Consider the following 16505-nt stretch of genomic DNA (forward strand, 5'->3'; position numbering starts at 1 on the left):
GCCAGCGCATGCAGGAAGTAGGAGACCTACTGTGTCTGCACTGCTCAGTGCATTTATATATGTGCTGGTACTTCATCACACTTTAAAAGTGCTGAAACTACTCCACAAACATTGTCCTTAGCAGTACATGGAAAGAATTCTGTTTCTGACACACTCCCCTGCAGCCTGGAAGTATTTGGTCTTTTATACTGCTGAGTTGCATACACATAATTATTTTTACTTGCTATTGTTAAATGCCTTCTCGAGTGTTTGAGCAGCTTCTTTGGGATCCAGATTTTCCTTCTAATAAATGGATAATGGAATAACTAAAACATCAGCTGGTCCTGTGCATTCAGTGATCGGTGTGGTATTGTTTACTGCTAATGCTACCTCCACTTAGCTGGACACATTGCCTCACTGTCCCAAGGGCCCTGTCTAGTCTGTTTATATGTGTCTAAAATGTTATTACAGCTGGTCATTTTATGACCTTTTTTCATGGGCAATCTGCTCCTCCTTCTTTCTCTCAAAAAGTTCAAAACCCTCAAAATTTGCCTTGACAGAAGCACACAAACTCATGACTGCTCATTTTTTCCACAAAACTCAATCCATTCATTATTTATATTAAGGCACCAACTCTCCAGTCTGCCTCCCACTGCAAAGTCTAGAGTCAAGGATGCCCCGATGCTCCCTTACTGAGAATTCATACGAAGAATCTCCAGGACCTAAGTAGGAACCTTATATGGCAGATGGGTCTAACAGCCTCATGGTTTAACATACTTTCTTTTTTATTCTCTGGTCCCTTTTTCCAGGGTGACCCTTCTGATTTGAAAATGTCAACATATAGCAAAACTAAGACAATCAAGCTGAGCAAGACATACACTGTTCCCTGATCTGTATTAACTCTTTTTAAAATCTGTGCATAACTCTGGAAACAGTCATACCTAAACTGGACTTGGATTATCAGTTGTACTTCAGTAACTGTTATGCTGACAATGTGCATGGTCACAAATACTGATCATGGGGAGAGTATTTTCCTCTGGAGAAATGTTTTTTCTTTTGCCTGCTGAGGTGAGTAAAAAAATGACAGCAGTGACACAAACATCTATGGGGTTTTCTCTTGGAATTCAGTACCTCGCAGAAATAAAAAGGCTTTCACAATGGTGTGTCTTCATTTTTGGTTTAGGGTATATGGTCACAGCATTAACAGGATGATACTGTCTAATCTTTGGCTTTGGATCAGGCTGTTATGAGAGCAACACCTTCAGATCTATGTGGCATAGGCATGGCAAATACTAACAAGGAAAAGAAATAGAAGGGCTTTCTGAAATGCGCAATGGAGACAACTTTTTGCCTTCTTTGCTGAACATCAATTCTTCCTATTTTCTCTCATCCTACCCTTATGGTGCTTCTTTATAATTCAAAGCATATATAAATCTCTGTCTACAGAATGAAAACAGCTTGACAAGTTATATTATAATTGAAAGGAAAAAAAACCCACTACAACACTCAGAATACTGATACCAGCTGAAATAGAGAGCTATAACCATTTTGTCTTATTCACACACATAGAAGTTGAATCAATGTCAGTGATATGTATGAAGAATATGCTTGTCAATCACAACCAACCTTGCTGGTAGACTAAAATATTCAATCGTGTAACCATTGCTTCTTGAACTAGATTTATTAAAGGATTTTAAAAATGGCACCTGTCGAAAAAATTCTTCCATCAGGGCCATGGTCCACCGGTAGTGCAGTTCCCAGGATTTTGCTGGATGGCTTATGTCTGCTGCATGTAGAATCAAAGACATGGCTTTGGCTTTGTCTACCCTGTCAATTCAAGGACATGCTCCAATTATCTCAAAACAAAAGCAACTATTTAAATTCTTTTCTTGAATATGAGATCATTGAAAGACTGCAGATAATTAACAGAATGGAAAATAACCTACCCCTGTGCCTGCTGTAGAGTGTGTCGCATTGTTTTAATTTGTTGGAAATGACCCGACATGTCTGTAGACAAGACCATCTCAATGACCAAGCTACGCAACTCCCTAAGAATAATTAAAAGCAAAATGACTGATTAAAATTCATTTATTCTATGTATGGTACATTTGTTTAAGCAATATTTGTTAATTTATAACTTTCAAAACAACATCATGGGTTTTATTACGTTTTAAAAAGCATTTAAATAAATTATTAACAACTTGAACACTGTATCCTAAAGGGATTCTGTGAAAGCAATGTACCTCAGAAAATGTACTCTGCAGTCATTATTTCAGAGTCACACTATTTTGTAAATCCTATTTCCTAGTGCATAAACTAATATTACATGCAATTCTCTCACCCATTATAAGTCATTCCTCATTTTTTCCAGCAGTAGAATATTCAAAAAACAAGTTGTTCTCTGGGTTTACCACCAAGCAACAGGATACATTTTTACTGCCCTCATATTAGTGAAGAGTGTGTATTACACCAAGCCTAGGAGGAAGGCTGTGGTGGCTTGCTCTCAGAAGAGGAAGAGGTATTACATCTGAAATACTATCAACCAAGATATGATCATTATGACAAACTACCTCTCATTCCAAAAATATTGTAATACCTATTTAATGAATCAGAACAGGTTTGGGATTAATAATTTATCTCTGTCTTGGTATATGATTAGAGATGTTGGCTTGTCCAGCTTTCTATTTAATCAATATGAAACTAATAAAACATGAATAATATAAGAAACTTTATTCTGATTGTAAATAGAAAATTTAATTAATTTTGTCAACAATAATTATTGACTTAGAAAATTCTGTCTCCTTGATGATCATATATAGACCATGTAGGAGTCCAGTGGGTCCTTCTTTATATGCTTTTTAAATGGCCTAGGAGGACCAGTGCTTATATGTATATGGGGAATTTACCACATTAAACCTTTCATTACGGATCGTATATCTTCATGAGCACACCCCCAATCTTAAGGATGTCCAAGTATCAAATACAACAGTAAAATCCTACTTTAGTCATTCTCACTGATCTTTCATATTGTATTCATATATTTGATTTAAGTAAATCAAAAAACATGCAGGTCTTTTCAAAGGACTATGCTTTCAAGAGGTAATTTGTGTTTTTCTTTTGGGCTATTAGAATACTTTGTTATAAAGACTATCAAGACTTTTTTTGATCCAAATTAATTACATATTTAAGCAGATATTTGTTGCTGATTTTTATGTATATATTCCTTATTTGCTTTAATGTAACTGGATAAAGACTCAATGTTCTCACTTCTACTCAATAATATGCACTCATAGCAACTTGTGTTTAGAAAATGCCTTATCTGACCTCATAATAAGATACTAATTATTTTACATCCCAACTGTTCCTCCTCCACATTGCTTTCAAAGTGTACCCTTCAAAAACAGTCAGAACCATTTAAAAAATAAAAGCAAAACAAAAAAACAAACCAACCAAAAAAAAAAAATTCCAGCTAACACTACAAGAGGAATGAGGGCTCTGCATTGTTAAACCCTGTTTTTTAAGATAATTATAGAGATAATTATCACTTCTCCTTTCCATGGGAGATTTTCTTAGGAACATTCAATGTCTGAACTTTTCAGAGTAATCTGAAATAAGTTCACCCCTACTCACAAGATACCTCACCCCTACTAGGCAAGACACACACAGTGAAGCAAAACCACACTTTCAGTTTATTTATATTGCTATGGCAGTGGAAAAAAAAAAACCCTAATTCTTACCTACAACATCTGGATAAGGATCAAACTGTATAGCACTGTCCTGTCACACACTCCTGAAGATTTCAGCCCACTAAAAATCTGCTTTACTGCAAAAGAGAGACTCCCGAAGTTGTTAACTGCCTGTGTCCATATCCACCATAATAAGAGGATAGAAAACTGAAACCTGATGGGGAAATGGTAGGTAGTAGCTCTAGTAGAGCTACAAATACTTCATCTGCTATCATTGCACAGAGGGTTAATCTTGGACTGATCCCATTACCAAATTGCTTCCCAGGGAAAAAAGACTGTCTCAACTTCCACATCGTGGGAGGCCTCAGCTGGTCTCAGAGGTATCTCCTGGACAGAAATCTCTCCCAGTCCTCATTAGGCAGTCCCCAGCTACAAGCCTCAGGATAACACACGTACCTGCTACCACCCAAAAAGACACATAGATGTTGTCATACTATGAAGGGAAGTGGTAACAATATTCATGTACAGCACATGGCAATCTTTCAGGCCCAGAATCAGAAGATTACTGGGTTTGAGTCTACCATCTCCACCTTACTTAAGTAAATTGTCATGTTCTCTGCTGGCATCCTTTCTCAACCCTCCCACAGCCACAAGTCCTACAGATAGGATACTGTAAAAAAACATAGATGCAAGATTATGTGAAAAAATTACATCAACAATGCTGTAATAAAGAGACAAGGAGTGACACATGAACTTCTTGAAAAAGAAGTTAGCCAATAAATAGAAACTAGCTTTACCTGGATTTGTCCATGACAAAGACAATTTACTCAGCTGGAAACTAATCAAAAAATGCAGGAACAGACTAAGATGAGCAAAAGCAAGGTGAGAACTGAAGCCTCATCTTCAAGTTATAGGAATCCTTAGACAGAAGAGTCTCAAGGGACGTTGTGAAAGAATGTTGTTCATTCTGCATTATACATAACACATACTGCTTTATTTGTCTCTTTTTTTTTTTTTTTTTTTTTTTTTTTTTTTTTTTTTTGATAATCAGGCAATATATCACTGTATGCCTTATGACTGGGATTGTTTGAGACATTAATACTGCCCCACCACCTACAATGTCATTATGCATGGAGTGCTGGAACACTGGGAACCTGCTAAATCAAAGGAGAAAGGGCAACAAACAAGCATCCCTCTTTAGTTATTTAAGAGTACTAAGTGAAAGAATCAAAACAGTATCAAAGACTGGAACAAATTTTCAGAGTCAAGAAAAGAATGAAAAATTGTTATGAATGTCACATGCATTATCCACAAAGGACATCATCCTCATAATGCTGGCAGTGTTCCCCAGCTTAGACCAGAAGTCTAAGTTTTAAACTGGCAGTTTATTAGCACATTTATCTTCTTAAAGTTAACATGTAGAAGAGAAAATTGAATACTATAAAGTAATTTCAGTCATTTTGCTTCATTTTGCTAGAATAATTAGCAGAACCTCAGTTTAAATAGTCAGCAATGTTAAATTCTTGAAAAATGAAATTGCTGCAACTAAAGAAAATAGATATGATAGAAGTAGAGAAATTAATCAGTGCCAGGAAGTACACTGAAAAGTTGAAAACATAATCATTTCAATTTACTGCCAACTTGATTCAGTGCAACCTTTCAAACTGTTTGTTTAACAGCATGAATTTCAGTATAGATCCAAGAAGCTCACTCCAGTAATAATAAGAAAATTTGAGAGTCTCTGTTAAGTGGCTACCAGATCCATCATTGCACCAATGAAATAAAGAGTAACAGGAATTTCTGGATATTAGCAGTGAATACCAGGAAACTGTCATTTCCATGACTGACCCTCTAAATTGAAGTATCACACTGCAACAGGTTGTGCAGGTTGGCACAGACAGGCACTTTGGAATTTACTGCTTGCTTCAAAGAACAGAATGTAATTGCTGAGCTAAATGACAAAACACGGAACTGAATGTCCTAGTTAGATTCTTGAGCTTATTAGTCAATTCATACATTTCTTCTACATTTTACTGAGTATATCCAAAAAGAGATGACAAATTCTACTTTTCTATGGTTGCCAAATCTCACCAGCTCCAAACCAGCTGCATATAGTAGCATCTGTGTACTCTATAAAAACAAAAGTTGCAAAACTAAAGCAAGATATTCTAGGAAAACATAATCAGGTTATAGTGAGAAGAGATTGAAAGGTAAGTGTAAACAAGCCAGTGTGTGAATGTGCAAGTTCCAAAAGAATGTAGTAGCTTATCACTGGTTCAAAAACCACAGAGAAATGAAATGCAACAAAAGTTAGATAAAATGGTCCACAACGGAACTGGACAAAAAGCTGTGGGAAGACCTGGCCAAACAATCTATGCAGAGAAGAGTGTTCTTCAGAAACGTGAAGAGAGCCTATCACATTCCCCCCTTTCTTCTTTCCACTCACAAATATTTGGGTTTCATCCTACTACTCTTTTCCTCAGTGGCATAACAAAAGGGAATGACAAGGATAAACTGTACTACAGATTTCTATCAGCTGGAGCCACTGTATGTTGCTGCAGGGATTCCCAGACTACACTGATTTATGGTGGTCTCCAGTGATGAAGAAGCCAGGACTAGGGATGAACATAAGTGTCTTCAAGCCATCCTTGGAACACTCCTGGATTGAAATTCAGCTGAAGAATGTCAGCCTCTTCCTACTCAGAAGCATCCTCTGGTAGGATGCAATATTAAACAACACCACTTCAAAAAAACATACTCAAGGCAACATGTCTGAAGATTTGAAAATAATTTTTTTAAACTCTCCAAAATTACAGTTGTAAAAGACAGAATATGAGTTTCTGATGGCTGCATGCTGGCACAATAATCTTCTCCATACTCAATAGCTAGGACAAGCAAAAATAGGGTCACAGAGACCTATCAGCTCCAAAACCATCAGGCCCAAGATAGTTTCAAGAGGAACAAGGCTGGCTCTTGTTGGCATTGAAAATCTAGGTGTGTAGACAGTTATCAATGAAGTTTACAATTTACTTCTGAAGAAATTTCTCCAGAACTAAATGTACAACACAAACCTTCTGATAACTAATCTAAATGTGTATCCCCTGAGAAGAATTCTTTTAAGGGAACTAAAAATTGTATACTTCTTCTCTCACTTTGTATTAAATTTAAAAAATTACATATTTTTAAAATATTTTTTAAAAAAGATACAGAATAATAATCAATTGAAACCCAGAAGGCCCAGCAGACTCACATTCAATAAATGCTTTATTTAGGGGTTTTCTCATCATGTAAATAAGTAAAATAATGTAAATCTACCATGTAAAACTGTCAATCTGTAAATATACACCTCAACAAAATATGATCTGATGTTCATATATACCTTCATAAATGTATAATTTTGTGAAAATACAAAAAAAGCAGAGTTTAGCTTTGTTATTCATGGTAGCATCACTCACAGTGGGAGGCTTTTCCCTAGAAGAACATATTTCTCTGAACTTCACTGTTCACCTGTCTGCAAGGGTTTTTTTAGAGCCGCTTAATAATATTTGTGTTTACAGAAATGCACAGAAGACTCATATTTTAAATGCAATATGTATCCATCAACAATGTACAAAGATAACACTTCCTTTTTAATAACAGAGAGTCTTACTCTAACATTTGAATTTTAGCCGTACGGGTCTTGTTACTTGTTATATATCAATTATGATACTTATTCTTTCAGCTGGCCAAATTTTCTTCAGGAATTACACTAAAATTAAAAAGAAAAAGAAAAATTCTCTGTAGCACTTCTGGGCCTTTATTATTTTTGGACTGTCCAAACAACTAATTTTTTAATGCTTAACTAAGACGTGACTATGCTGAAATCCCAGGAGCACCAGTGCTCAAGCTGGCAGCAGAGTGTGACTGCTCTGTGATTTCAACCCACTGGTTATGCTGGACAAAGGCAACCCAGCTCAGGTAGCATTGTGGTTTTCCTAAAGAGCTATTTCACCTGAGAGTCTGTCCACACACTCCAGCACTGCTTCTCATAAATGCACAGCCTCACTTGGAAAATTATAGTCTCCCAAACACTTCTTAACACCACAGCAGCCTTCCCTAAGCTCTAAACATCCATCACTCTTTCCACTGTCAACTTCCTGTAATTTGAACTCTTAAAATAGACTCCACAGGGAAGGCCTGGTGGTTTTTATTATTTTTAAATACTGGGAGTAGTTTTGAATGTCACAGCGAATCTTACCTCCAGTCATCTTTGTTTAGATTAGCCAGGATGTTCATCTCTTCTTCCTGCATGAGTCTGTAAGCAGCACTTACATGATGATTTTCAAGAACAGAACGATCGTTGTACAATATAGCAACATCTGACCTAGTGTGGGGGAAAAGAGGCAGATTTTCTAATGGTGTTCTGGTGATGGCACTGGGAACGGTGTTATATGTGTTCTCTATGAGAAATATTGACTATATGTACATATATAGAGAAAGATATAGTAATGTTTATTTGTTCCTACTGTATCCATTACTGATAAATCTCCCATCTTAGATGCATTAAAAATTATCATTATACCACTGTATACACTGTTTGTGGGAAAGTCATATTTTAAAATGTGTGATGTTTTATTGATATGACCTAACTGGTAAAAACTCGGGAGATAATCTCTTGATTATCTGGTTCACTGCAGCTTCTTGACTGCAGATAGGCTCACAGAGCATCAGAAATGTTCTAATTAGGCTACAAGAGTACACTTACACAATACCATCATTAAAAAAGCAACATGTTCACCAACACTGGGGCTCCACACATAGCATGGGTATTAGAAGATACTCTCCCTGCTCTGAGAGATGTGCTTTGGCCCATGCTACTCATTATCAGAAGATGCTGGAAATAATAAGGTATTAAAAAGTTTCCATTTCATATGTTTTATACAGCCACCATCTTTTCTCAGAAAAACAAAGAAACCTTGACCACATCACAGTGGGATGGCAGAGATGCTAAGCTGCAATTTGGAAGCCCTCAGGTGCTTCCTAAAGACAGACTCATACCATAATGTGAGCACACTTAACAGTATCCCTTCCTTCATAATCAAAGACTAATGTACAATTCCAAAATTACACTGAGACATTCACAAGTTTTTATGTGGTGTGGATTGATCATACTTAGCTTCAAACATCATTAATTCTTGGGGAATTTGTTCCTCTGAGACTTGATCTGACTTGCTAGACAATCAATCTCAGAAGTCACCTGTCTGCTGCAATTCTGTTCTCATAAAACTATTCCAGAATATTTCAATTTGGTCCAGCAACAAGTCTGTACTAGAAGAAAGGTGTGTTGATTTAGCAATGCAGCTTACTCTGATATTAATAAGCTAAATTCAACCTCTTGTTCTGTTGAGCAACAGTATATATTGCCATGTATGGTACCAAGGAATTTAAATAAGTAAAATAGGATTGGAAATGTTATTTAGAGGAAACAAACCATAGCCAGCCTAAATAATCAATATGTTTACATCCATAATCTAACTAAAATCATGGGAAAATCTGTGTTATGCCAATCACATATGTTTATGAAGCACACTTAAATCAACATAACTACTTATGACTATGTTTAAGCAGCGCTAAGATTTGCTGCAATTTTGGCAGCCATTCCATCCATTTTCCTCAGGCAAAAGATGCTTGGAATCACAGTCTGGGATGCCACATCAGGGGCAAGTTACACAAGGAGTGAAGAATGAGCTATATCACATAACAAATACCTGTTTGCAAGTATGCCTGAGTAAAATTCAAAGGCTATCAGCTTAATTAGTTTTCCACTCTTGCAGTACTTCATAGCAAAATATTAAGGACAAAAATAGAAAATAAATATAAACTTGGAAGTACAAACTGAAGTTTATTTTTAGCCAGACTGTGCTGAAGGAGAAAAGAATTGTGTCCTTATTTTGGCTGCAAATCTAGCATTTATCATAATTGAAAGCCACATCTTGGAGAAAAACTGTGTTATAGATTTCATTTAAATGCAATAATTGGACAACTGATCCATATAAGAGAGTGTGAGGATGTTTGTGTCCAAAGCAATAAATTTCTAATAAGGAGATTGTTAGATTATGCCAGTGCCATGCTGATTTTTTTTAAAGAGCAGCTAAAGCAAACTCCTCAACTGAGGATACTAAAAACAATGTATAGCTCAATGTAAGAGAAAAATAAGATAGTTTTTACTAGGTTAAGTATCAGATGTACTATTTTTCACCCAGTAATGGATTGGTCAGGGATTTTCCTTTGATAAGATGAAAATATTTTAAGGGAGAGAACTACATGCTGTTGTATAGGAGCAGCAGCTAGAACAACATGCTGCACCTGCAGGAGAACACAGCTAGCCTAAATTTCAAGCTGGATTCCTTTCTAGATTTCTTTTTCATATCTACTGCAGTTGCTTTCAAAACGTGCTAGGAGATGGCTCATGGTAGGTATTTCTAAAGCTGCACTTGAAAGTTTCCCCTTCTGCACCAGGACCCTCTAAGTTTAATACATATAGTGAAACAAAATGTAAGCACATTGCTGTAAGGGATGAGGCATTTTTATGAGGATACAGTAGAAGAAGTTTTTTGAGTCAGTAGTATCAGAAATTTAATGAACAATAGATGGGTGAGGGGGTTTCAAGCGCATGTTATGAACGTTCTGAATCTTTTCAAATTTCCTCTTGACATCTCTGCTCCAAAAATGGAATTATTTCAGACAGTATGGAGCTATCTTATTACTTTTCCACAGTTTTTGACCATGTGACTGATCCCATTAACTGGACCGAAGTTGATGAAGCAATTTGTAAAACCAGGACTGACCTGGCTGCTTCCTGGCTTTATTGGTAAGAGTCATGAAACAGTTCAGCAGTGAACCAAATGAACTGCAAACTCCAGATATGACTCTTAGGAGACCACATCACTTACCTTGTCTGAATATGAAAATTGTTTGTGGTCCCAGTATGTTCATAGTCATGGACGGCAGCTGCAAAGATCATTGCTAAAATTTCCAGTTCTGTGAGCCAGTGCTGGTAAATGAAAACAAATCATAGTCACACTTTCAATAATAGCCTAACTCAGATTAAACCCTACAGTACTGAAAATGTTTTGCATTACCTTCAACTTAAATAAACTTTCCTCTTACTCCAGATAACCATATATCCATAACACTTCAATACTGTATGATAAAAGAAGTCCTTGTATTTATGATTTCTCTGAGACCAAGTTAACATACTTATGGTCACTAGCAAAGTAAATATTGGCAGCCAAAAATGTAAGAAGTTATCAAAATAATTACACAGTTCACTTTGCAAGTCCTTCAAGTATCTACTCTGTTAGTTCACATGTGGCATTTGCCAAATTACAGTATATTAATCTAAAAAAACCTTATACGAATTTTAGGTTATAATTTGTCTTTTAGTAAACTATATATACAGTTAATTATAAATTGAAGGTACAAAATTAGCATTATCTATATTTTAGCAGTGTACATGGCACTAAAATTAGGCCCATGGGAGATTTTTCTGTTCTAAATTTTATCATACTTTGTACTGATGAAAAAAAAAATTTAAAAAAGTACAGAAGGCTAGCATACAGTTACACAGAACAAAAGGTAATGTAGGTCATGTATACAAAATAATGCAGACTCTGGAGTTTGAGCCCTTTTATAACTCTTGCTAAATGAGGCTGTTCTGTATTGCTCAGTTAGGAAAATAACTTCATGTTATCTTCTTTTAAGTCCTATTTCTTGAATGACAAGAAGTCCTTGAGAAGAAAACTTACTCCATCTAAAGATGGGGGCAGAAAAATCATATGATAATTAACCCCCACAGTCATAGGACTGATTAAGTCAAATGCTAGTCAAGCATTTCCACACATATTTCAGATGGTTTTGGTGTACAAGTAAGTTTCTGTACAAAAGGATGAAAGAATGATCTCAACTTCATGCACCCAAACGTGTACGTATGAATGTGCATATGTGTGTATGAATGGATATGAAATGCGTAAGTTGTGAAATGTAGTAAAAGTTGCCTTCTTCTTATTTTAAAGAAGAAGAAAGGAAAGAGTCAAGATTCATTAGCCACGTGAGAATAACTAAATAGGTCATTCAGTGACACAATAGTGCTGCTGAGGAACAAGTACTGGCTGTTGGTGAAGCAGTATAGGATTAGAAAGGTCACAGACAGAGGAATGAGAATGTACTGTAAGCAGTTCTAAAAATGGAAACAATGACCTTCATCATATTGTGTGTCACAAGAAACCAGGCCATGACCAGTCCTGGCTCTCACAATGTTTTTAACATACCAAACAGAAGAGAAACACAGAAAGTGTAACGAAAGCTAAACATAAACTTTTCTCTAAGATGCCTTTTCAAAGGTCAGCTTTTGTAGCAAATAAAGTAGTTGCTAGTCAATGCATTCATAAACAGAAGAACATTCCTCACAGACAATATCTATGGGCTACACAGAGACTTCATACAGTAGTAGAGAAGAGCAAGTACTCTACACACACTAGTATAGTCAAAATTGAGATCAGTAATCAAATCAGAGAACTACTTTAGCTAAACGATTTCTAAGGAAGTAGAAAAATACTCTTACAGAGGCAGTTAATAAGTGTGTTATAAAAGGGAGAGGGGAAAACAAGTATCTGGGGTCTGCAAGGCTGAGAAGAGCTGAAACATACTTCCCTCTTGAAAAGATACTATGTCTTGTGGGTGTCATAGATAATATAGATTATGTCTTCTATGGAAGTATTATGTATTGCTGATATGTAAATAGATACATTTCAACTTATGAGTTCTGTTTGAATTTTTTTTTACAGTGATAGATTAAAACTGAGTAAGAAATGGACTCTCAATGCACTTATTGGCAGTAAAGACATTTTTTCCTCTACTTAGAGCAATACAGGTACGTGGGAAGAGAAAAGGGATGGTGGGAAGATGATCGATGACTCAAAAGTTCTTTACAAGATGTATTCCCTGGGACTTAGATTCTTAAACATTTATAAAGATGAGAACTTCATAAACGCAAGCTTGAGTTATACATTTCAGTTGCATCATCTGGGATTTAGTCTCTTGGGAAGGTTAATAGACTGTCTGCCATCTGTGATATTTAACATTCTAACACATTGATCTGAGGTGGCTGGATCTTCTTTCTTAAGACAGACAGCAACTTTTGAAAAATATAACTATTATTTTATTTCTTTAACAGCAGCTCTGAATATGTCTTACTGCTCACCAGAATCTCTCTAGAGGCTTGTGGAGAAGCATAAGCTCTGATTAGCCAAATTTTTTTGGCAAATGTGGAAATACGACTGTTTTCTAGATTCCTATAAAAGGTACAAAACATATGGCCTCAACAACAGGAATCATGCAAAAGATTTCCTAAACCCCAGCTTTTGGAAATCTTTGCTTCAATATGTGTTTCAGAAATAAACAAGGAAACTAGCAACTCTGCAAGACTTGGAGTTAGTACCAAGTCCTTAAGAGAAAATGAAAGCAGAAAAACCTCAAATTGCAAACAAATCTGGAAAAAATAAAAACACAAACAAACAAAAAAAATCACAGGAATTTGATCTAGAATTGCATCATATTTAGTCTAATCCAGGTATTAGAAATAGAGCAGAGTTTTAAAAAAGGATTACAGTGAACATGTCTGAAAACTGTTGGCTTGAGAAGCAAACTTCAAATTGTTATTGAGTAGGCTACTGGAGCGTTAACCAGGCAACAGGAGAAAAAATCCATCAAGTTAAATAGAACATTTTCATGATACTGATGCTTTCTCAAATTGCAAGTGACATTTAGGAAAGAAATACTTTGCAAGCTGCAGAATCACTAGGCCCTCTTTCAAACACTGATTTCCATAAATGTTCCTTCTGCCTGGCAAGTACATCTGTTTGAAGGCACTCTTGACTAAGCGGTGTCCTAGTTAGATTTCTTTCCAAGAACTTTCCAGTATCATAGCACCAAATAATCATAGAATGGCTAATGAATTAAACCTGGACTAATTTAGGAGAAATATTTTGTAGCAGTGTTGCAAGATTAATGAGATTTTGCAATAGTAAAGTCTAAACTTTTTTAGACTTGATTTGGACACATGATTACGGCAGTTAGAAGGTTAAGATGCTAATACTAAGGTAGTTAGAAGGTTAAGATGCTAATACTGTAATACTCATGCTGGAAAGGCCTGTCTCACACTCACGTGCATGCAGTGAAATATCAGATATTCAAATACAAAACAGATTTCTTTATTTAGTGTTCAGAGATACACAAAGTGTCTTTCAAAGTGGCTTAAGCAATGGCTAAATGTCCCAAAATTACTAGTACAGCTCTGGAAGTTGGAACTATGTCCTGGCATCACAAGGAAAATCTGAATGCTGTTTTTTTTTGTTTTCTTTTTGAAGGGCAGAGGGGTAGATACAATGGGCCAGAGGGATGTTTATAATAAAACAAAAGGATTTTCCTCCTGGTAAGTTCCTGATCTAGGTATATACTTGCAACAATGACATGGCTCATATTACTTAACTCTTCCAGTTTATCTAATATCTTCAAGAATTTTCATTCACTAAAATATTATTTTGATAGTTAAATATTATACAAAACAACTTTGGTTTGGACTCCTCTTGGCAAGAGCTGTCTAGCCCCTGCTTCAGTCTGATATAGAAGTGCTTTCTCAAGAAAACTTCTCAATCTAAAAAGGAATCTTGTCTGGTGAAGACTCCAGGCTTCACTTAAGAAGTGGTATTAGAGTTAAAATATAGCTTTAAACACTTACAAGCAACATACTCCCTTCAAACAGTAGAATAAAAACATGCAATGCCTGGGGACTTTTCCTTGCCCACCCTGAAGCCAAGGGCATTTTAAGTGAGAAAAGGCTTAACATAAGTGATTGACTGTCATTTATTGTGCATTTATAGGAGGGAAAAAAATCCAGAGTCAGCTCTAAACCTTTCCTTTCCAAAGTCTTCTGGAATTGTTTCACAGCTCTGCAAACAGAAATCAGACACTATTTCTTCCCAGCTGTTTCATTTGTTGTTTGTTTTTTGGTTCATTGGGTTTTTTAAAGAACTGTATTCATAGGGAAGACAAATTATCAAAAACCATTGACAGCAATTTCCATTTTCTTTCAGTCAGTATTTACTTTTGCCTAGTAAGCTAATAGTGAGGAGAATTCCACTTCTGGTATTAAATTTAAGATCAATTTTAAGAAATAAAAATGCTTGCACAGATTAATTTCAGTTTCCAAATAATTAATTTAAAATATTGTGCTGTTTCAAGGCAAATGCCTGCCTACTATAGGCAGATAGAGTATGCAAGAGCACTGCTAAAGAAGGTTAAAAACTGAAAGAAAGAGCAGTTTCAGAGTTTAAGGCAGGGCTGGATGGGGCCTTGAGCAGCCTGGTCTAGAGGAAGGTGTCCTTGCCTATGGCAAGATAGCTGGAACTGAGTTATTTTTGAAGTCCCTTCCAACCCAAGCCACTCCATGATGATATAATTCTAAGCCTGCACTGATTCAGTACATCTTTCAACAGCCAGGACCTCTGCAGTTACTAAAGCTTCCTTGCCTGATAACACCTCCCATACTGTGATGTGAAAGTAAAAAATTCTCACCTGCCCACTCCTGCAAATCTAGCTCGTTAAATGATATAAAATACCTAAATCCAGGCGATGAAAAGCAAAAAGAATTTAAGGATTATTATTTTTTCTTCCTCTTTCCCTCTGCATTGAGAGAAGTTCAGCCTGTAAGAACTGTTAAAATGAAATAAAGTTCACAGCCTGAACAGTAGTTCTTGAATCTCTGCAAAATTTGCAACTGAGCTTTTTCTGTTAGAAAAAAAACATGTACACATTTATTCAAAACAGCAGAGTCTGAGAAAAGAAATTGAATTTCACAATACTTCTTACCATGATGCCAGTGTGAATCATTATGTAATGCACAGTTTGAGTAACATCAGCTGCATGGATCAAATTGTGATAGGGATTCTTGTATTTGCTGTAGCCAACTTCAAGAGCTTCAGCAAAAGAAATAAGATTTGGAACAGGGATCTATAGACAAGAAAACAGTAAAATAATTGGTTCTTTTCCTGCAACAGCTGCGAAGTCAAGCACGCAATAAATCAATCACAAATAATATACCATGGGATCTAGTGGGCAAACAATAAAAGAAAATTTAAAATGCAAATGTCTGGTATCATACATACACCAGTGAGTCTCACACAATTTCTGTAGATGTTGTATCTCTCTACATACACCATGTACAAGACACTGCAGATCTATCAACCAAATGGCTTTCAAGGCATGTCTGTCTGCACCAGGGTTGCAGAGGTTGCATGTATAACACAGGCATGAGAGATAGGAGTCTAACAATAGGATTATCTTCTTTTCTTCACCACTTTTTACCTTACTTGAGACAAGATTTGCTTTAATGTCATAGTACAACTTTCCTTCCTCCAGACATCGTGTGAAGTACAGGTACTATCTTGTCCCACTTATTTTTGCATTGTGCTGGTTTTGGCAGGGACAGAGTTAATTTCCTTCATAGTAGCTGGTATGGCTCAGTGTTTTGGATTTGAGTGTAAACAGAGCTGATAACTGCAGGATGTTTTAGTTACTGCTGATCAGCAACTGCACAGAGTCAAGGCCTTTTCTGCTCCCTATCCCACCCACCAGTGGGTAGCCTGGGGTGCACAAGAAGTGGGAAGGGACACAGCTGGGACAGCTGGCCCTGCTGACCCAGGGGATGCTGCTCCACATGGCCTCATGGGCAGCAGCCCCAGGCTGGGGGAGTCTGGCTGGGCACTGCTGCCTGGGGACTGCCTGGGCAGCCCTCAGCTGCTG

General features: G+C 36.5%; 1 protein-coding gene across 1 annotated transcript in view; it reads right to left on the reverse strand.

Annotated features, from left to right (window-relative positions):
* The window catches only part of PDE1A (phosphodiesterase 1A), a 144880-nt gene that overhangs the window by 24848 nt on the left and 103527 nt on the right, over positions 1-16505 (reverse strand). The window contains 5 exon segments of the mRNA XM_030277596.4: positions 1686-1806; positions 1926-2027; positions 7903-8028; positions 10598-10698; positions 15573-15713. Coding sequence (XP_030133456.4) covers positions 1686-1806; positions 1926-2027; positions 7903-8028; positions 10598-10698; positions 15573-15713 — 591 coding nt within the window.

This window comes from Taeniopygia guttata, chromosome 7 (genome assembly GCF_048771995.1).
Source record: "Taeniopygia guttata chromosome 7, bTaeGut7.mat, whole genome shotgun sequence".
NCBI classification, from domain to species: domain Eukaryota; kingdom Metazoa; phylum Chordata; class Aves; order Passeriformes; family Estrildidae; genus Taeniopygia; species Taeniopygia guttata.